The 22,914-nt window shown below is 35.1% G+C and overlaps 1 protein-coding gene and 1 long non-coding RNA gene across 3 annotated transcripts; both read left to right on the top strand.

Annotated features, from left to right (window-relative positions):
* The first annotated feature begins 1,264 nt into the window (after positions 1 to 1,264).
* LOC148202866 (uncharacterized) lies at positions 1,265 to 4,280 on the top strand. Its single transcript, XR_015784845.1, has 4 exons — positions 1,265 to 1,766; positions 1,909 to 1,975; positions 2,081 to 2,174; positions 4,020 to 4,280. It is a non-coding gene; the product is annotated as an uncharacterized LOC148202866 (long non-coding RNA).
* Positions 4,281 to 18,695: 14,415 nt separating this feature from the next.
* LOC124843585 (lysine histidine transporter-like 6) lies at positions 18,696 to 21,772 on the top strand. 2 transcript variants are annotated; one of them, XM_088108149.1, is made up of 8 exons: positions 18,696 to 18,993; positions 19,113 to 19,252; positions 19,356 to 19,739; positions 20,398 to 20,791; positions 20,872 to 20,977; positions 21,090 to 21,181; positions 21,258 to 21,356; positions 21,465 to 21,772. In XM_088108149.1, the coding sequence occupies exons 1-8, from the start codon at positions 18,919 to 18,921 to the stop codon at positions 21,561 to 21,563; spliced, it is 1,389 nt and encodes a 462-aa protein (XP_087964275.1). In that variant the 5' UTR covers positions 18,696 to 18,918; the 3' UTR covers positions 21,564 to 21,772. The 2 variants fall into 2 exon arrangements, with proteins under 2 accessions (XP_087964275.1, XP_087964276.1); XM_088108150.1 differs by having other exon boundaries at positions 18,700 to 18,993; positions 21,288 to 21,356.
* The last annotated feature ends 1,142 nt before the right edge of the window (positions 21,773 to 22,914 follow it).

The following is a 22,914-nucleotide window of genomic DNA, read 5'->3' as shown; positions in this document are numbered from 1 at the left end:
ATTTTATCTCAAAAAAGTATTTACTTATTTTTCGCTCCTGTTATTAGTTTCATTCTTTTAAGTTATTTTTAAAATATTTTTCATATATTTTTCTGGTATTGTTTTCGGAACAAGGGAGCTTTGGCCCTTAATATATATAAAATATTAATTTTAATTATAGTATATTTGGCTCATTTAATTTGCATATATGTATAAATAAAATTTTGAAACTCTAAAAATATTTTTAAGATCTGTCACTTTGTATATGTTTATCGTCATATGATACATTATGCATAGATAATGTAATGACATGGACCAGATATTAAACAATCAAATTCAACGACAAAAAAAATAAGTATATGTTTATTAAAGATTAAATATAAAATTTGTAGTTTTTTTAAGAATAAAAATATATTTAAGCCGCCAACTTCTAATTTAGAGTAGTTTTAAAACTCTTTTCAGACAATTTTTTTTTTTTAATTTGAAAAGATCTTTTGAACTTTAAACATTAAAAAAGCAGAGTTAGTCAATTTTCTAATTGAAAAACTGGATTTATTTATCCACAAAGAATTTCAATAACAATAATGTGGCATAAAAAGTTCGAACAACTCAAAGTAGAGAATAATGACGATAAAATGACAATGGATTCTTACTAGTTTGAAGTTGATGCTACTAAAGATGAAATTGTCAATTTTTTAAGATACTACTTCTTCCATGAGTACAAAAAATAGAATAAGAGATAGTGATAAATGAACTCAATAAGCCCTATAATTAAAGTGATAGTCTTCAACGTCTACAAATTTGTACATGGTTTAAAAATGTTTTATTTTCTTAAATATGTTAATATAGTTATTTTAAGAATAATTCATACAAATCATTAATTAATTTATCCTCTTCAATTTGTATATAATTGTATTTCTAGATCTATAATTATGAGTATTAATTACTTATAAATATATTGTGATAATTATTTGTAAAATGGATAATGTTCTACTCCTAAGTTAACAAAAATATTTTTTACCAAAACTATTTTTTTTATTGAAGTAATTTTTTTTATTGAACAATTCTAGATGTAAGAATTGTTTGTAGTGAAAGTTTTCGTAAGAAGAATTGTAAGTATATCTTTTATGGTGAAACATATTTCTCTTCGAAGAAATATGCATTTAAGTTTCATATTAGATAGAGAAAATTGAACTCTTTATTACAAAAACTAATAAACTTAATTTCTTAATGTTTTGAATTGAAGATAGAATCAATATTTTATGTGGATTGTGTAAGACCCTATATAATTAAACAATGATAATTCTGTGTTAAACCAGATTAGTGCACTATAATTCTGAGTTGATTTAATCCTACTTCAAATCTGCTAAATCTCTTCCTGCAATGCACTGAAATCAAGCTCCACCATTCTCTGGAAACTGCACCACGTCACACACACTCAGTGCATTAAAAACGCACCAATCTGTGCATGCACACACGCCAAGTGTCACGGGAGAGAATTCCAAGCAGGGTTTGGTGTGCAAGTGGCAGACTATGAAACGCTCTCTTGTTTGATGTGGAATCCACTCAAAATTCTGAGTTTTGAGAAAACTCTTTCACTCACACTCACACTTCGTCTTCCTCAGAAAACCAAACCTTTCATCTTCTCCAACTTCTCACTAAGAACCTTTATCTTCTCTCTACCATTACTCACTTCCTTCAACTCCAATCCGTTTTCTGAAACCATAGGAACATTCACGGGCCAGCAAGCTCCATTTTGATCCGAACCTCTTTTGATTCTGTAACTGGTAAGCTCCAAACCACAATCTAATCTTAAAATTTCTAGGAACACTGTATCAGTTGCATGCAAGGATAAAAATCTGAGTTTCTGAGAACTCTCATCTTCTCTCTAAAATTTCTCATTCATCATCTCCTCAAATTCTGTTTCAGATACTGTAAACACTGTCACTGCACCGTGAACATCAACTTGATTCGAACAGAATTGAGAACTGAACTGGTAAGTTCTCATTCTGCATAATTGTCCATTGAGTTCATGCTAATCAAAATTCTGGTTGCATGAATGAGTTATAGGTTTGATCTTTATGTTATTTTGGTATTTTAGATTTAGTGAAAGTCGTGGAGTGAATTCATTTGGGTAGAGAACTGTGAGTGATCAAGATAAACCTTAAACAATTGGAATTTCACTGCAGTAACAGGTAAGGGAAGCCTATAATTTTAATTTATACTGTATGTGTTATGATCTGATGTGCATGTATTAAATGTATGATGTTCGAGCTGTGTAAATGACCACAGTTATGAAATCTGGTTTTCTGATAATGTGATTGATCTGCATGTTGGTTTGGAATGTATGAAAATTATGAGGTTGAGCTGTTAAGAATGGTTTATGATATCTGATATGAATTCTAGTTTGGATGGGTCTGTCATGAACTGATACGGCTTGGATGAATGATATTTGATGTTGGATTTGATTTGATTACATGTTGAATTGATGATGCATGAACTGAGTATGGTTATTGGATACTTGGAATGAATTAGATGTTGAAAACTGTATGATAACATGTTGGAAGTGAATTAAATCTGAAATGAAAGTATAAAGTTAGAAAAATTGAAATCTGGGAAAAATTCTACTAAGTGTGAAAAATCTGAATTTCTGATCATTCTCTGTTGCTAAAAGGACGTTCGTCACTGGACGGTCTTAGACCGTTCGGTGTTTGGTTAGCATGACTTAGATTGGAATTCATTCATTTGGAATGAATTCTGCTCAAGAACGAGCGTCCCCCAATTGGGTGAATGAGCTTTCGATCTGCTCAGTACAGCTAAGTATTTAAAACTTTATAAAGAAGTGACGTTCGGCCTTAAGTCGAGCGTCCGTCCTTATTGACGCTCGTCCTCATGATTGAGCGTTCGTTCTTATTGTTGTTCGACCTTATGTCGAACGTGCATTCTAAGAGAGCGTTCGTCCTTATATTGAACGTTCGTCCAAGTTGACGTTCGGTCTTATATCGAAACGTTCGTCCTAGATAACGCTTGGGTTTTACCAGCGTTCGTTCTGATTGTGCTCGGTCATTTACCTGGCGTTCGTTCAAAGCAGGGTTCGGTTTTATAATTGAACGCTCGTCCTTACCATTGAACTCTGAGCGAACGTAACTGGCGTTCGTCCAAATTGCTAATTAACGTTCGTTTTTCTGGCAGTGCTGTTTTCTGAAATCAAATTATATTGACTGTTTATCTAAACAATGTCTTACTGGTGTTATCCTTTGGATTCTACCTGGACTCGTTACATTCAAAATCTTTCTAAGTATCATTCATGTCTTTTAAAGATCAGTATTTTCAAATTATAAATTTTAAAGAGTATTAGGTGAGTTCCTTGGTTCTTTTCTCTTGTTCAGAAACAAGGATGCAGAGTACTGTAACATGTAAATTTCTATTTATTAAATGATGAACTTTCGTGAAATTAAGAGAGTGGAATACAGAATGGAAATATGGATTCAGTGAACTGTTTAATATGGTGAATTATATGTGGAATGAATTATTGGAAATGAATTATGATGAGCGTTCCAAGGAGGAACGTCTCTAATATGATTGATTGTTGATTTTTGTAAAGTATGACTGTGGGCATGCTAAGCTGGCTTGGTCCATCCTGATATTCCGTGATACACCTCTTCAAGTAGAAGGGGGTAGTCATGCGTGGGAATGGCAGGAGGTCCTTAGTCCATAAGTTAACATGGGCGACGTAAGAACGGACTTACCTCGAGTGGCAGCTGTTTGGTGTTACCCAGTTACTACACCACTCGGGTGCAAGGACGCCTGTAGCTACACGGTTCATACAGTCCGGACAGTCTGTCTATTATATAAGTATCTGTATGATTGTTAATTGATGAGCTTGCATGATGTATGTGTGGATTTAAATATAAATGTATGTGTTGATTGTATAAATTAAATATTATAAGCTTACCCTTGCGTTTCCATTGTGTTGTCTATTGTCCATGTATAATCCGTGTTGTCAAAATGCAATGATCATCCGTTGTGGATGTGAGCAGATGGTGGTGTATCCCTTGAGCAAGTGTTGGACGAAGAAAAGGTGGAGGATGCTAACCTTGTGGAGGTTGAAGTAAAATCGGAGCAGTAGGATTAGATTAGTAGTAGAGGTTATGTTTTCTGTACTGAGTTTTGGAAGTTCTGTATATAATTCTGCAGAATTTTGTATGCAGATCTGTTTTATGTATTTTGGTGGATTTCTGAACACTGTAAACTCTGCTGTAAGTTACTGAACAGTACTGTTTATTTATATAAGTGCTGTATTCTTTGGCGCAGCGGTTATTTGTGTAAAGACTGTTTAATGTTGCTGTTAATTGTGATTAATTCTGAATTATAGTGATTACTATATTTTGGGATGTTACATTAGTGGTATCAGAGCAGTTTTGTTCTTTTAAGGAACACTGTAGGTATGAGTGCACTACGTTTTGCTGTGTGCTTATTATATGTTAATGAGTTATTGTTTTAACTCTCGAACTTTACTAACGCTCGTTTTTCTCTGATTCAGAGAACTAATGGCGCCTAGACTTCCTCCTCCTCCCCAACCGAATGAGTCCGATACGTCCAGCAACACTAGGTTGTTGGAAACCGTAGTTGAACGACTGCATCAACAGAATACTACACTGATGGAGCAAAACGCCACTCTGATGCAGCAAAACCAAGCTGCTATGCAAGGATTGGAGGCATCGCGTGTCAATTCTGAAAACACGCAAAGGCAATTGATGGAGATCCTGGCTGCAACTAGAGGTGCGCCTGGAGCATCTTCTTCAAACGCTGCTCAACCAAATGCTGAATGGAGTTTGGAAAGTTTCCTTCAGCATCACCCTGCCAAGTTCAGTGGCAAATGTCTTCCTGATGAGGCAGATCATTGGCTGAGGGACATTGAGAAGATTTATAATGCAAAGAGGTGTCCTGACGACAACAGATTGGCGTTTACTGAGTACTTGTTGACTGGTGAGGCCAACCACTGGTGGACGAGTGTGAGGGCTATCCTGGCCGACACTCATGCTCCTATCACCTGGGAGGTTTTTAGAAACAAATTTTATGAAGAATATTTCCCAGACAGCGTTCGCTATGCCAAGGAAGTAGAATTTCTTCAGCTGGTGCAAGGGGGAAAATCTGTATCCGAGTACACAAATTCTTTCAAACAGTTGTTGAGGTTTAATACGATGGCCACTAGTGAAGAGTGGCAGTGTAGGAAATTTGAGAATGGATTAAGAAGCGACCTGAAGGTGTTGATATCAAGTTTATGCATTCGGTCATTTCCTGCAATGGTGGAAAGAGCCAAAGTATTGGAGAAGAATATGGCAGAAGTGGAACGACAAAAGAAGCAGACACAGGTGACTAGAGGGTCGATTGTATCCAGGGGTACTGCCAACACGAGAAGTACTCCTTACGCTCGCCCAGGTCAGTCAAATGCAAGTGGATCACGAGCATTAATCACTGCCGGACAACCAGGAAACGTCACTTGTTTCCAGTGTGGAGGGCCACACTATCGTTCATCTTGCCCTCAACTCACGGGAGGAAAATTCTGCACGAAATGTAGAAGAAGTGGGCACTTGGAGAATGAGTGCAACATGGGTGGACGAGCTGTGTTGAGGCCACCGAATGCTGGCAGAAATCAGGCTAGAGGAGGACGAGCCCAAGCAGCTGGACGTGTTTATGCAATCACTGGTGCAGAAGCAGCGAGCTCAGGTACGCTCGTTACTGGCACATGCTTGCTGTATGGAATAAATTGTTGTGTGTTGTTTGACTCGGGGGCGACACACTCCTTCATATCGAAGGCGTGCGTTGATAAGTTGGGAATAGCTGTGAGTGAGATGAATTTTGATTTGGTGGTGTCAACACCAGCTGCGGGTGAAGTTAGGACATCTACCATGTGTGTTAGATGCCCTATTGAGGTAGAAGGACGTAGGTACAAGGTGAATCTTATCTGTTTGCCACTCAAAGATTTAGAAATAATTTTGGGAATGGATTGGCTCAATACCAATCGCATTCTCATAGACTGTGGCAAGAAGGAGTTGATTTTTCCAGAAGAAGAAGAGGAATGCCTTGGTGTGACTCTCGGTCAGTTAAAGGAAGATATTATGGAGGGCGCGGCTTGTTTTCTCATCATGACACATGAGGACCAAGAGCTGGGAGGTTTGAAGCAGGAACGAACGTCTGTTGTGGAGGAGTTTCTGGATATTTTTCCAGATGAAATACCAGGGTTGCCTCCTGTTAGAGAAGTCGAATTCACCATAGACTTGGTGACCACGGCAGCCCCTATATCAGTCCAACCATACCGTATGGCGCCTGCAGAATTGGTTGAACTTAAGAAACAGATTGAAGAACTCATGGAGAAACAATTTATCAGACCAAGTGTGTCACCTTGGGGAGCACCTGTACTGTTAGTGAAGAAAAAGGATGGCAGCTCTCGGTTATGCATTGACTATCGTCAGTTAAACAAGCTGACCATCAAGAACAAATACCCGTTGCCTAGGATTGATGACTTGTTGGATCAACTGCATGGGGCAACGGTATTTTCTAAGATTGATCTGCGTTCAGGATATCACCAAATCAGGGTGAAGGAGGATGACATCCAGAAAACAGCCTTCAGGTCTCGTTATGGACACTACGAGTATGTAGTGATGCCATTTGGAGTAACAAACGCTCCTGCTGTGTTCATGGATTATATGAACCGTATATTCAGACCTTACTTGGACAAGTTTGTGGTTGTCTTCATAGATGACATCCTCATCTACTCTAAGACACAAGCCGAGCATGAAGAACACTTGAGGGCAGTGCTGAGTGTGTTGAGGGAGAAGGAGTTGTATGCCAAACTGTCCAAGTGTGAATTCTGGATGAAGGAGGTGCAGTTTTTGGGACATGTGGTCTCGGCTGGAGGTATTTCAGTGGATCCAGCTAAGGTACGTGCAGTGTTGGAATGGAAAAGTCCTCGTTCAATCACGGAAGTGAGGAGTTTTGTTGGTCTTGCGGGCTACTATAGGCGTTTCATTGAAGGGTTTTCCAAGATAGTAGCACCGTTGACGCAGCTTACGAGGAAAGATCACCCTTTTGCTTGGACGGATTTGTGTGAAGAACGCTTCCAAGAGCTGAAGAATAAGTTGACAAGCGCTCCAGTTTTAGTGATTCCGGACACTGCCAAACCGTTTGAAGTTTACTGTGATGCATCTCACCAAGGTTTGGGGTGCGTTCTCATGCAAGAGAAGAAGGCAGTGGCGTATGCTTCTCGGCAATTGAAGATACATGAGAAGAATTATCCAACGCATGATTTGGAGCTGGCAGCGGTTGTGTTTGCATTGAAGATTTGGAGGCATTATCTATACGGATCCACTTTCCAAGTCTTCAGTGATCACAAGAGCCTCAAATATTTATTTGACCAGAAGGAGTTGAACATGAGGCAGAGGCGTTGGCTGGAATTCCTAAAAGATTATGATTTTGAGTTGCTTTATCATCCTGGTAAAGCAAACGTAGTGGCAGACGCATTAAGCAGGAAGGCAGTGCATGTCTCGTTAATGATGGTGAAGGAGCTGCACTTAGTGGAGAGTTTCAGAGATCTAAGGTTGCAGTATGAGTTAGAACCGAACAGCATCAAGTGCTGCAACCTTAGGATATCAAGCAATGTGTTTGATCGTATATGGACGAAGCAACGTGAAGATGAAAACTTGGTGAAAATCTTTGATGCACTTGGTACAGACAAGGCTAAAGAATTTAATGCTGGAACGGATGGTATGTTACGTTACCTTGGTAGAACGTGCATTCCCAATGATGGAGAGCTGAAGCGGATTATACTGGAGGAAGCACATCATAGCCGTCTTAGCATACATCCCGGTATGACTAAGATGTACCAAGATCTTAGGCGTTCGTTCTGGTGGCCTGGAATGAAGAGTGATGTTGCACGATTTGTAGCATCTTGCTTGACTTGCCAACGTGCCAAGGCTGAACACCAACGTCCAGGAGGTCTGCTTCAACCACTGGAAATTCCTGAATGGAAGTGGGACAGCATTTCCATGGATTTTGTGACCCATCTACCACGGACAGTTAGGAACCATGACTCAATTTGGGTGATTGTGGATAGGTTGACAAAGAGCGCACACTTCTTGGCAGTGAATCTGAAGATGTCCATGACCAATTTGGCCAAGTTGTATATTAATGAGATTGTTCGTCTACATGGAGTGCCTTCAAGCATAGTTTCTGACCGAGACACGAGATTCACATCTCGTTTTTGGCAATCATTACAAGCCGAGTTGGGGAGCAAGCTGCAGATGAGTTCAGCATATCATCCTCAAACGGATGGCCAATCTGAACGTACAATCCAGACGCTAGAAGACCTACTGAGGACGTGCGTCCTAGATCACTTAGGCGCATGGGATGAGGTGCTGCCTCTTGTGGAATTCACATATAACAACAGCTTTCAAGCTAGCATTGGGATGGCGCCGTTTGAAGCTCTCTATGGGAGGAAGTGCAGAACGCCACTTTGCTGGTTTCAGGATGGAGAGAACGTGCTAACTGGACCTGAGCTCATCCAGCAAACTACTGATAAAGTGAAGTTGATCCAGGAGAGACTGAAAACGTCCTTGAGCAGACAGAAATCCTATGCGGATAGGAGAAGGAGACCACTGGAGTTCGCTGCAGGTGATCATGTGTTTTTGAGACTGAATCCAATCACTGGAGTGGGAAGAGTATTACGTCCAAAGAAGTTGTCTCCCAAGTTCATAGGGCCGTATCAAATATTGAAGAAGATTGGACCAGTAGCCTATGAACTTGCGTTGCCTCCTCAATTATCAAATCTACATCCAGTTTTCCATGTGTCTCAGCTTAGGAAATACATATCTAATCCTTCTCATATCTTGGAGCTGGAAAACATCCAACTGCGTCAAGACAGAACATTGGAGCTGCAACCAGTCCGCATTGAAGATGAACGCACCAAACTGCATAAAGGAAAAGACCTTCGTCTAGTGAAGGTGGTGTGGGATGCTAAGACTGGAGATTCAACGTGGGAAGTAGAGAGTGCAATGAAGGAATTATATCCACACTTATTTGCTTGTAATTTATAAATTTTCGAGGACGAAAATTTTTGTAGTTAGGGAGAATGTAAGACCCTATATAATTAAACAATGATAATTCTGTGTTAAACCAGATTAGTGCACTATAATTCTGAGTTGATTTAATCCTACTTCAAATCTGCTAAATCTCTTCCTGCAATGCACTGAAATCAAGCTCCACCATTCTCTGGAAACTGCACCACGTCACACACACTCAGTGCATTAAAAACGCACCAATCTGTGCATGCACACACGCCAAGTGTCACGGGAGAGAATTCCAAGCAGGGTTTGGTGTGCAAGTGGCAGACTATGAAACGCTCTCTTGTTTGATGTGGAATCCACTCAAAATTCTGAGTTTTGAGAAAACTCTTTCACTCACACTCACACTTCGTCTTCCTCAGAAAACCAAACCTTTCATCTTCTCCAACTTCTCACTAAGAACCTTTATCTTCTCTCTACCATTACTCACTTCCTTCAACTCCAATCCGTTTTCTGAAACCATAGGAACATTCACGGGCCAGCAAGCTCCATTTTGATCCGAACCTCTTTTGATTCTGTAACTGGTAAGCTCCAAACCACAATCTAATCTTAAAATTTCTAGGAACACTGTATCAGTTGCATGCAAGGATAAAAATCTGAGTTTCTGAGAACTCTCATCTTCTCTCTAAAATTTCTCATTCATCATCTCCTCAAATTCTGTTTCAGATACTGTAAACACTGTCACTGCACCGTGAACATCAACTTGATTCGAACAGAATTGAGAACTGAACTGGTAAGTTCTCATTCTGCATAATTGTCCATTGAGTTCATGCTAATCAAAATTCTGGTTGCATGAATGAGTTATAGGTTTGATCTTTATGTTATTTTGGTATTTTAGATTTAGTGAAAGTCGTGGAGTGAATTCATTTGGGTAGAGAACTGTGAGTGATCAAGATAAACCTTAAACAATTGGAATTTCACTGCAGTAACAGGTAAGGGAAGCCTATAATTTTAATTTATACTGTATGTGTTATGATCTGATGTGCATGTATTAAATGTATGATGTTCGAGCTGTGTAAATGACCACAGTTATGAAATCTGGTTTTCTGATAATGTGATTGATCTGCATGTTGGTTTGGAATGTATGAAAATTATGAGGTTGAGCTGTTAAGAATGGTTTATGATATCTGATATGAATTCTAGTTTGGATGGGTCTGTCATGAACTGATACGGCTTGGATGAATGATATTTGATGTTGGATTTGATTTGATTACATGTTGAATTGATGATGCATGAACTGAGTATGGTTATTGGATACTTGGAATGAATTAGATGTTGAAAACTGTATGATAACATGTTGGAAGTGAATTAAATCTGAAATGAAAGTATAAAGTTAGAAAAATTGAAATCTGGGAAAAATTCTACTAAGTGTGAAAAATCTGAATTTCTGATCATTCTCTGTTGCTAAAAGGACGTTCGTCACTGGACGGTCTTAGACCGTTCGGTGTTTGGTTAGCATGACTTAGATTGGAATTCATTCATTTGGAATGAATTCTGCTCAAGAACGAGCGTCCCCCAATTGGGTGAATGAGCTTTCGATCTGCTCAGTACAGCTAAGTATTTAAAACTTTATAAAGAAGTGACGTTCGGCCTTAAGTCGAGCGTCCGTCCTTATTGACGCTCGTCCTCATGATTGAGCGTTCGTTCTTATTGTTGTTCGACCTTATGTCGAACGTGCATTCTAAGAGAGCGTTCGTCCTTATATTGAACGTTCGTCCAAGTTGACGTTCGGTCTTATATCGAAACGTTCGTCCTAGATAACGCTTGGGTTTTACCAGCGTTCGTTCTGATTGTGCTCGGTCATTTACCTGGCGTTCGTTCAAAGCAGGGTTCGGTTTTATAATTGAACGCTCGTCCTTACCATTGAACTCTGAGCGAACGTAACTGGCGTTCGTCCAAATTGCTAATTAACGTTCGTTTTTCTGGCAGTGCTGTTTTCTGAAATCAAATTATATTGACTGTTTATCTAAACAATGTCTTACTGGTGTTATCCTTTGGATTCTACCTGGACTCGTTACATTCAAAATCTTTCTAAGTATCATTCATGTCTTTTAAAGATCAGTATTTTCAAATTATAAATTTTAAAGAGTATTAGGTGAGTTCCTTGGTTCTTTTCTCTTGTTCAGAAACAAGGATGCAGAGTACTGTAACATGTAAATTTCTATTTATTAAATGATGAACTTTCGTGAAATTAAGAGAGTGGAATACAGAATGGAAATATGGATTCAGTGAACTGTTTAATATGGTGAATTATATGTGGAATGAATTATTGGAAATGAATTATGATGAGCGTTCCAAGGAGGAACGTCTCTAATATGATTGATTGTTGATTTTTGTAAAGTATGACTGTGGGCATGCTAAGCTGGCTTGGTCCATCCTGATATTCCGTGATACACCTCTTCAAGTAGAAGGGGGTAGTCATGCGTGGGAATGGCAGGAGGTCCTTAGTCCATAAGTTAACATGGGCGACGTAAGAACGGACTTACCTCGAGTGGCAGCTGTTTGGTGTTACCCAGTTACTACACCACTCGGGTGCAAGGACGCCTGTAGCTACACGGTTCATACAGTCCGGACAGTCTGTCTATTATATAAGTATCTGTATGATTGTTAATTGATGAGCTTGCATGATGTATGTGTGGATTTAAATATAAATGTATGTGTTGATTGTATAAATTAAATATTATAAGCTTACCCTTGCGTTTCCATTGTGTTGTCTATTGTCCATGTATAATCCGTGTTGTCAAAATGCAATGATCATCCGTTGTGGATGTGAGCAGATGGTGGTGTATCCCTTGAGCAAGTGTTGGACGAAGAAAAGGTGGAGGATGCTAACCTTGTGGAGGTTGAAGTAAAATCGGAGCAGTAGGATTAGATTAGTAGTAGAGGTTATGTTTTCTGTACTGAGTTTTGGAAGTTCTGTATATAATTCTGCAGAATTTTGTATGCAGATCTGTTTTATGTATTTTGGTGGATTTCTGAACACTGTAAACTCTGCTGTAAGTTACTGAACAGTACTGTTTATTTATATAAGTGCTGTATTCTTTTGGCGCAGCGGTTATTTGTGTAAAGACTGTTTAATGTTGCTGTTAATTGTGATTAATTCTGAATTATAGTGATTACTATATTTTGGGATGTTACAGATTGAGTTTCTCTCTCATTATATTTTATTTTTTAATAAGTACTTTCAAAATATTCAAAACTAAAAGAATATAAAATATATCTATTAGAAAAATTAACAATGAATAAAGAATATTAAACTTTTTCTTGACATGGTGTCAAAAATCTATAGTTTATTCTAGTGATTGTCTATTTTAGTAGGTTCCCATAAAAGAAGAATGGAAAGAAGCTTCACATGGTATGTCTCAAGTATTATATAGTGAGTCATATTAATTTGATAAATAAGTTCAATTAATTTTGTTGGTCAAGTTAGATTCATTGGCATTCTTATAATCACTAATGTTGCAATAAGGAATGTAAAAATAATGAATTTTTAATTGGAAACATTATAAAAACATTTTTGACTGAAAATATATTTTATAATAAAAACTATCAGTAAAAATTTGTTATTCCAAAATTGTACAAGATATATGCAGCCATTTATAAAAGAAAACAGGCATATCATAAACTGAATCATCGTTTTTGAAAAACACAATAGTAAACTATTATGCATATATAAAACGAAGCTTCTTTTCAATATTTTGTTTGTAATTGATCGAAACCACATATACTATACATGTAACGTAAATAGTTAATGAAAGGGAAAATTTTACATTAATAATATATAAAAATGAACTATTTAAAAATATTCAATATATTCGATTAATATTATGTTATGTTCTTGGAATCTTTTCAAAATTGTTTCTAATAATTAACGATTTGAGATTGATTAGGCTGACTTATTATAAAGGGTTTATAAATCAATCTCTACTTTTCTGATTTGAAGAATTAGTGAAAGACAAGCTTTATAATTTTGTTATTAATTATTGTTTTCACTTTAAAAATACAATTATTATTATACAATAAGCATAGATGTAGGAGCATATTTATGACATCTTGTTCCCAAGAATTTTCATCCATAGAGTCTCAAAAGCTAAACAAATTAAAGAAAAGTTGTGTGGATTTGATGCCATGTTAATTTATGGGTGGTTCTCAAAGAAGAATAAAGGATACTTCCTTCTTTGTTCATTTGAGTTAGATTATTCTCAAAGTATATGGTTCTTATGCTTTCTTAATTTCATATAAACAATCATTATAGTTGCTTTGGTATGAAATGATGAAACAAAAACCTTTCTTGTGCTATATTTTACACCCTTTTCAATTCATTTGCCCTTATTAAGATGTATGAATGCATTTTTTCCATCTATTAATCCAAGCTCATTTTTATCCATTCAAATAGACTTGAATAAATTTTGGCAATAATATACCAATCTTTTTTGTGTCATTAATAAAATAGATAAATTTTAGTTTTAATAAAAAAACATTATTTTTAGTCCAAAATAAAATAAAAATCTATTAGATACGAGGATAAAATTAAAAAAGTTTTAATTCTTCGTTTGTCATCATTACTCGGCCGAAAAGAAAGAGCAACGTGTTCACTTGTGACGGAACAGGAATCCGTACTTTAGTCTCCACTATCATTATTCTCTTGTTATTGTAGTTTACTTTTTATTTTTTTTTACAAATATTAATCCTATATTCTAATCATTATTTTCATACAAATATTTTAGCGAAATAAATTTATATATATAAAATAAAATATAATTAAACAAAAAAGTATAATTAAGCTAGTGCTTAATTTGTTATTATTGTATAACTAGATAAATTAACTGATAGACTAAATTTCATGAAACGAAATATTATTTTGTCTTTTTTCATGTGTAAATAGTTAATTAACTTATTGGCCAGAAAAGAATGAGTAACTTGTTCACTTTGTTGTAATTTAATATCCACTGTATCATTATTTCCTTCATTTATTTTAAAAGTTATTGTAATTTTAAGAAAACCTAATTATATTTAATTATACTATGTAATTAACTATTTTTAGTTTTAACAAATGGTTATTATATTTGGTTATATTGCTATTTGGCTCAGCAACCACATAAGTTAGATGAGAAGATATCTTTAATTTGATTATTTAAATATTGTATTTAGTGTTGTCAAAATGAGTAACTACTCGATTAATTATGGGTTGGTCACTTAGTGAGTCAATCCAATCTGACTTACTTATTAGCGAGTCGAAAAAATTTAAATCTGACTCGACCCACCACGGATTGGTGGATTAAACGGGTTGACTCACTATTTCATATTAAAAAATTACAACTTTTTTGTAATTCAAATCTAAATAAATTTTACTCTAAAATGATGTCAAACTCTTAAGAGAATTCAAAATAAAAAAGTACCATACAATCCAAATGTAATCCAAAAGCAAGTACAAAATGTGAACAAATAAGTTTCTAATATTGATAATTTTTGTGTTACTTATCAATTTATAAGATTAGAGTCTTGAATGGATAAATCCATAATATTTTTCTCTCTTGAAATATATTTTTATCCCCATCTACAATACAATAAAAAAAAGTGTTAATTACAATAAAAAAGTGTTAACTAATAATATTGAAACACAAAATAATAAATAATTAAATTAAATTAGGTGGGTTGGTGAGCTAACCCGATTCACCATGGGTTCAACCCGGATAAGCCAGGTTCTAAGTGGGTCGGGTTGAAAATTGGCTCCTATAAAAAAATTACATTTTTTTCAAATCCAACCTAGCTCGAACCCGTGGTTAGCCGGGTTGGTCCGCGAGTTCTAACCCATTTTGATAGCACTAACTATACCGTATGGCTAGTCTTTTATAGGACCGAACTCCACCATCAGTCAGTCTCCTTCCGCAAGCATGATTAGTCTTTCTTAGACCAAGCTCCATCAATCTAGCCAGCCTCCCGTATAACAAAGCTTCTTAATAGTTTGGTATGCATCTATAGTAGCATGGTCGAGCTCCACAACAGTTTGACCAGCCTTTTCCACTGCAAGTTCCACAGCAGCTCGACCAACCCCTTTCACAACATGACCAAGCTCCACAACTTCTCAACCGGCTTGTTCAACAACCTGACCATTCCCTCCATGAGTTAAGCATCCTAATGTCTATCCATCAATAGATTAACTCCTTAATACACATTAAGGTACGATTGCGTAACCATTAGGTCAACAAAAGGTAAAGGTTAATCTCAACTATTATATAAAGGTCTCAAGTATGACTTTAAAGAAACATACACAAACATGCATCTTTAGTCATCTGGATGGTTACATATTAACTTAAGCATCAGAGTATCTTTCGCAAGTACCTTCCCACATGTTCTAGATGAGCGAAAGAAAGTGTAGCCAAGCTTCTCAACAACTCGGCCAACCTCCTTAATAGTCAGTTCGATCTAATGAGGTCCACACATGTTAGAGAGAGAGTATTCTTTTTATTTTTATTAATTGTGGACTAGTGGGGTCCATGGTTAAGGTTGGTAGAAAAAGGTGTGAGCTTAAGAAATATAGAGGGAGTGCATGAATAGTGTTGGATTATTTGTGGATGTATACTTAGTAAACTGAGGGGGTGTTCTAGAAATATAAAATTAGTGAAAATGTGTGTAAACTTAGTAATTTCAAGAGGGTGCTTTAGTAAAAATTGATTTAAGCATATGTTTTGGTTAATTGTCATTTTGATTGGCCTATGTTTTGGATGATTATTATTGCTCACTATTATATGATATATGACTTTGTAATGTGGTTGTGTGAGCATAAGCCTTGTTATTTCCTTGTTACTTTTGTCGATGGTTAAAACTCTTTGTATTGCGATATGAAGGGGATGTTAGGTCTCGAGTAGAGATAAAGAATCGAGTGTCACCATTCCTCTTACGAAGGGATAGAAAATGTTGGATGTTTCACCCAATGACTTTGACTCATACTGAATATAGTGTCTCCATGTGCGTAGTATCAAAATTTTTACTAATTAATCCTTGAAAAGTCATAAAAATAGATTTAAAATTGTGATAGAGAACGACTCAAATCGTCTTAAATATTTATTTATATTTATATAATTTTAAATTGCACAATTATATATATATATATATATATATATATATATATATATATATATATTAATCCAAACTCATACTATTCATGAATTACACATATAAAATTATTACTAAAAAAGAAAAAAATAGTTTACACACGATTAGTGACACTTTATTCCACCGTCACCAATGATCTCCACTACACTCTCCAAACACGGCTTACGCTTACCACTAACAACCATTGCTAGTCACCACCGAAACAAAAAAAAATTTACCTAAGCCATTCAACATTCTCTCCCTTTCTATTAATTTTAGTAGGGATATATTTGAAATTTAAAAAAAAAAAACATGAGATGCAAGAATAAATGTCATTTTTACAAATATAAATAATGTTCACGGTAAAATGATAGTTTTTTAGTATTGATAGATTATTTGTCCGAAAACAAGATAACTTTAATTTGATCGTGAGAGTGTTTCATCCGATCAAGACACACAGATTGTCCGAGGAAGAGCTTCAAAGGCAAAGAGTAGGATTGAATGGTCATGTAGGATTATCCGATCATATAAGAACAATTATATTAATTTCTATTTTAGAAAAATAAAATCAAATAAAAAATAAAAAGTTATAAGAAATTAGAAAAATTATCACAATAACAGTCCTTTTTATTAACATCTGTGTTAGTGGGAAAAAAAATCATAATCTGTGAGTATAGCTTTGGAAATTCCTGTTTCTCAAAGAAGAATGAAAAACAAAAATAAATCATAAAAAGGAATGTGACAGATGTGATGTGAAGGAATGGATCCTCCAACCAAACATCAGCGTCACCAACTAATAACACTCAATTACTTTAGCATATATTATTTTCAGTTTTATGAATATATTCTTCCAATAATTAACATATGTTTCCACAAATGATTCGTGATTAATTTAAGAATAAAAAGTAAATCATTTATTTACATGTTGACGTAAATGAAGAATTTAGAAAACTTTCAAATATTTTTTACAAATAATTTTGATTCAGAAAGAACGTCATATATATAGTTTTTTTGTCTTATTTTTTATTGAAAATCTTATGAGAAAAAGTTATTCGACGTGTCTTTGATAAAAATTATAAAATTTATCAAAATATAAATAAAATGAATTTTTTTATGGCGACAACTATTCAAATAAAGATTAATAGTTTTTAATATTTCCTGCTTTAAGTTATTCTAACTTAATTTTTTTTAAAACGAGTCAATATCATCATTTTGATCAAATTAATAATAACAACATTAATACATCAAAAGTTAACTTCTCAACGAAAACAATACTTAATAAAATATAATTTGTTATCGAAAGCAATACATGAAAAGTTAACTTCTCAACGAAAGCATCTTTAATATGAACAATAAGCATCATGTATTAATATAATAGCACTTGTCATAAATTTGATGAAACAAATTATACTAACTTATTTCATGAAATAAGATTGAATTGGAAATAAAATTAGAAATAATCTTTTCAAACAATGGAATCTCCACCAACTTTGCCTTAAACTTTAATCATCAACCATAAATTAAAAAGCTTTTTTTTATAAGGCCTTAGTCAAGATGGGTAATGATGAAATTTTGGATCCCTTTCACTCACCGGAAATATGTTTCCATCATTGGTCAATTCCAAAATTAAACAACATTTTAGAGGTCCTTAGCATCAGGGGAAAACATACATCTCAATTTCATTACGTATTATCCACTAGGAAGGACCATTACATTACACCTATATGTAATCCTCTACCAATTTTCTAAACCCACTAAAAAAACATAAAGAAGTTTGTGGCTGTCTCCTAACTACACCAAAGAGTGATTAAATTATGATCCGCATTCCATGTGTTAGGCAAAAGTAATCCATAAAAAAATACCCCCATGTTTTAACACTGTATAAAAGATCAAACTTTTGAAGAAAACTAAGTTGAAATGCTATTATTTTTGTTACTTGCAACATATATAATACACTTAGTAAAGGGTATTATTAAGAATGAGATTTTCAACATGTATACATATGTTTTTTATATGTAAACTATTTTTTTAACTTTATTTATTATTTTTAGTGATAATTTATTACATAATTTTTACAAAGTGTAGAAAGAAAATAAGTATTTAATTTAATTTTAAAAAAAACATGAAAATATATTTAATCCTTAATTTTTGAAAAATATATATAATTTAATGATTTTTTTCTTCAAGAGTTTTATTTAACGTAATTAAGAAATGAACTTTAAACTTAACTCAACCTCTAGATTTATAATATATTATAAATTGATCTTACTTCTAATCGATACGAAACTTCCAACACAATCTCTATATATATTATAAATTCACATCTCAATTCTACTCACCACATATGTTTTTAAGATAAAAGGAAAATTGAAAGATTACATATAATAAATTCCTTAAATATGGAGAGAAAAAAACCTGTTAAGCCAAAAATATACTATCACTTATGATATTTATGTGTGAAGAAAGTTTTAAACTAAGCATTTTGGATGGAGAGATTACATGTTTCAATGATGTAGGATGCCAGGATATGAACTAGGTACACACAAAAATGGGTCTGAATTGATGTTAGTGGATTACCAAAACGGTTCCACAAATGCTCCTCTACATTGACTATTGTTGACTACCGTAAAAGCATGTACCACAGAAAGCAGGGATGATGATCTGTTCACCATTAATAAATGCATAAACTTTGGAACAGTTTATATAGCATCAACCGCTTCACATGAAACTGACATACATTTCACCAAAAGTCCTCTGCAAAATGGTCTCAGCTTCTTCTCCCCCTTCTAAGGAAATGGTACTATACTGTTATCAACGTAGTTTACTCAATATTTGTTTTCTAAACAACACTCTTCTGTTATGTCATCTTCTTTTTTTCTTTTCTTATTCATGTTGTTGCATGTTCTACACTTGTAGGAAGCTAAATCAGATCAGAAATGGGTGGAGAATGGTCCCTCTCGCAATGCCAAATGGTGGTACTCAACTTTTCACACTGTGACAGCCATGATTGGTGCTGGTGTGCTCAGTCTGCCCTATGCCATGGCATATCTAGGATGGTAAACTGCAACTTATAGCTTTAAGTCTTTGAAATGCCACAAAGGTGGCAACTTGAGCAAAATATATTATGTAACTGAGTTTTCTTTTTCCTTATCTTTGAAGGGTACCAGGGACCTTGATTCTGTTTCTAACTTGGTGCCTGACCTTAAACTCAATGTGGCAAATGATCCAACTCCATGAGTGTGTCCCCGGAACCCGGTTTGATCGTTACATTGATCTTGGTAGACATGCTTTTGGACCAAAGTTAGGACCATGGATTGTGCTGCCCCAGCAACTGATTGTGCAAGTTGGGTGTAATATTGTTTATATGGTCACCGGAGGGAAGTGCCTGAAGAAGTTCATGGAGATTGCTTGCACCAATTGTACTCAACTCAAGCAATCTTGGTGGATTGTCATTTTTGGTGCCATCCATTTCCTCTTGTCTCAGCTTCCCAATTTCAACTCCGTTGCAGGAGTTTCTTTAGCAGCTGCAGTGATGTCACTGAGGTATTTCTTGATTTCCACATGTCTAGGGGAGTTTCCATAATGGTCCTGACCATTCTTTTGTATTATTGAATATCTATCTTTCTGATTACTATGAAATAGATGTTTTGATGCAAGGATCATTTTTGGCCTTAATAAATGTTGGGACCATTGGAAAAGCCACCCATGTCTTCACTTTTCTGGCACTAGCTTTCCATCATGATCACTATCATTCAATATTTAGCAGATTTGAGGGGTTACTGAGCTGGCTTGGCATTTTGCACCCATGTAAGGAAGATTCCAGGGAGAAATATGATTGGATTCTTCCCAGGATGAGTTATCCATGTGAAAACTGTCCCTGAAGCTCAGAATTTTCAGAATTTGATATGATGAAGCCTAAATATTTTGTAGAAAGATATCATCAAATTTACCCTTTTGGCTATGCTTGTGAACAAGCAGAGCCACATGCATGACTTTTAAAACTTGGCAGAGTCGGTTGAAAAAATCCAACTTTAAGAAAAGATCTTTGCTAGAACACATGGTTGGATGAGTTGAAATAAAATATAGTATATACTATTTAACACTCATTGTTTCTTGTGAATCCAGTGGCTTCTGATTAGGTTGTGTTGAATTCTACTGTTTTCAAAAGCAGTAACTTACTCTTCTGGTGCTTTGATTGCAGCTATTCAACTATAGCTTGGGTAGCATGTTTGGCTAGAGGCCGTGTTGACAATGTTAGCTATGCATACAAGCAAACCAGTTCTACGGACTTAATGTTCAGAATCTTCAATGCACTTGGTCAAATTTCATTTGCATTTGCTGGCCATGCAGTGACCCTTGAAATTCAGGCCACAATTCCATCAACCCCTGAGAAGCCCTCAAAGATACCAATGTGGAGAGGGGCTATAGGTGCATATTTCATCAATGCTATATGCTATTTCCCACTGGCACTGGTAGGATATTGGACCTTTGGAAGAGATGTTGAGGACAATGTGCTTATGGAATTTGAAAAACCTGCTTGGCTCATAGCCTCAGCTAACTTGATGGTATTCATTCATGTTGTTGGTAGCTACCAGGTACAAACACAACACAAGCAAGCACATGCTCACACTACTCTAGTATGTTACCTTATTAATGTCGAAACATTGGATTCCAGGTTTATGCCATGCCTGTTTTTGACTTGATCGAGAGGTCGATGGTCAAAAGATTGAACTTCCCTCCTGGATTATCTCTTAGACTTGTCGCTAGATCAGCTTTTGTTGGTGAGATTTTTGAAACCATCTACATTTTGGTTTAAGACCAGAGTTATCTTCCACCTAAAACAATTTTGTGTGAAAATTCTTGAACTAACCAGACCTTGTTAAAATGTTACAGCTTTTACATTATTTGTTGGGGTCACATTCCCTTTCTTTGGTGATCTTCTTGGGTTCTTTGGTGGCTTTGGTTTTGCTCCTACTTCATACTTTGTAAGGCTCTCTTACCATCTCATTCCTCATGCTTATGTCAAACTACCAAATTTACAAGACTTAATTTAGAACACAGAAGATTAATGTTGGCGTGTCGGTTGTTCAGCTTCCTAGTGTGATGTGGCTGATCATCAAGAAGCCAAAGAGATTCAGCATCAACTGGTTCATCAATTGGGTAATGATTGATTTATTTCAACATTTCTAAGAGAATGCAAAGTTAGATTATCACAGTTCATTGTTGTTTTCTTTTGGCAATGACCCTCTTTTCTTTTGTGTTTCTCAGGGTTCAATATATGTTGGAGTGTGCATTATGTTGGTATCTACTATTGGTGGCTTAAGGAATATTGTTGCTGACTCTTCTACTTATAAGTTTTACACCTAAAAAATTATGTTATGTTATTGAAAAAATATGTAAGCATAAGCAATTAATCTAGTTGATTAAACTGAAGTTGGAGATTATCTAATTTGTGGTGTCTATCCTCATTCAAGCAGCAAGCCTAGTGTTCTTTCTATCAATCAATTTAGTGTCTTATTGAGATGTTAACTTCTTATATAGAATTTACAATATCTGAATAATAAAGTGAATTAAGACTTGATGTGTACAATACTTCTATAAGAGTTTAATTTGCTCACCAGAACCTAACATGATCCATGTAAATTTATCAAAATTTATCAATTAGTTTAGTGTATTTATATATTAAAGGCACATGCCAATTAAACTATATTTTGTTTTCTAATCTTTAGAAGAAAATTTTAATAGTATTGAATTCAGACTTTCATTTGCAAATTCCAAGACTTGGAAAATATTAAAAAGAAGAAAAATAGTTTCCCCATCTAAGAACGACTTTTCCCTTATCGCAACTATTTACCCAAGATGATAAATAATTTGTACATTGAATAAACACTATTACCAGTTGGTTTAAAATAATTTTTTTGTAAAAAAAATTAAATATTTTTTCATTATTAAAGAGACATATAAGAATTTGAACCCCATTTACCATGTCTGATATACGCAGAAATAATTTATATATTTTATAAAGAAGTCTAATTTACCTATTCATAGCCCCCAACATCTTAAATAATATTTATAGGTTTAATGTCTCGGTAGGTCCCTATTTTCGGCGTGAATCTCAAATAGGTCCCTTTTCTTTTCGGCGTCTCAATTGGGTCCCCATTTTTGTAAAATTGTAACAATTAGGGGTCTGCCGTCAAATTGGACAAACGGCCGTTTAATTGTTGCTTACGTGTCAGATGGGAATCATGCCACGTGTCATTACTGAAAACACTGTTCATGCCACGTAAGAAACAATTAAACGGCCGTTTGTCCAATTTGACGGCAGACCCCTAATTGTTACAATTTTACAAAAATGGGGACCCAATTGAGACGCCGAAAAGAAAAGGGACCTATTTGAGATTCACGCCGAAAATAGGGACCTACCGAGACATTAAACCATATTTATACTAACGCGGTTACAAAGAACAAATCATCAATTGTTTAATAATATTCTTTGCAGCAAATATTACTCAATTATATTATGTTATGATTATATTTAGGAAGATTAGAAAACTGATTGATGACGGCATATTACCTCTGATTTAACTTTTAATTTCGGTTAAATTTTGTGTTTAAAAGATTAATTTAATTAAGATTTATAGTAATTAGGTTTATTCATAATAATTAGTTTCTCGTTTGCATAAGATATTTTTTGGACATTTTAATATTTGGAGGTGTA

The sequence above is a fragment of the Vigna umbellata genome, chromosome 3 (genome assembly GCF_029865625.1).
Source record: "Vigna umbellata cultivar VRB3 chromosome 3, Vumbellata_1.0, whole genome shotgun sequence".
NCBI classification, from domain to species: domain Eukaryota; kingdom Viridiplantae; phylum Streptophyta; class Magnoliopsida; order Fabales; family Fabaceae; genus Vigna; species Vigna umbellata.
Note: the sequence above shows the minus strand (reverse complement) of the source record. Positions and strands in the feature narration are given on the sequence as shown.

Excerpts from the sequence above, each read along its gene's own strand:
- LOC124843585 (XM_088108149.1), top strand. The coding sequence starts at position 18,919 with ATGAAACTGACATACATTTCACCAAAAGTCCTCTGCAAAATGGTCTCA. Across the intron at positions 18,994-19,112 it reads CTCCCCCTTCTAAGGAAATG|GAAGCTAAATCAGATCAGAA; the intron begins GTACTATACTGT and ends CTACACTTGTAG. Across the intron at positions 20,792-20,871 it reads ATGTTGTTGGTAGCTACCAG|GTTTATGCCATGCCTGTTTT; the intron begins GTACAAACACAA and ends ATTGGATTCCAG.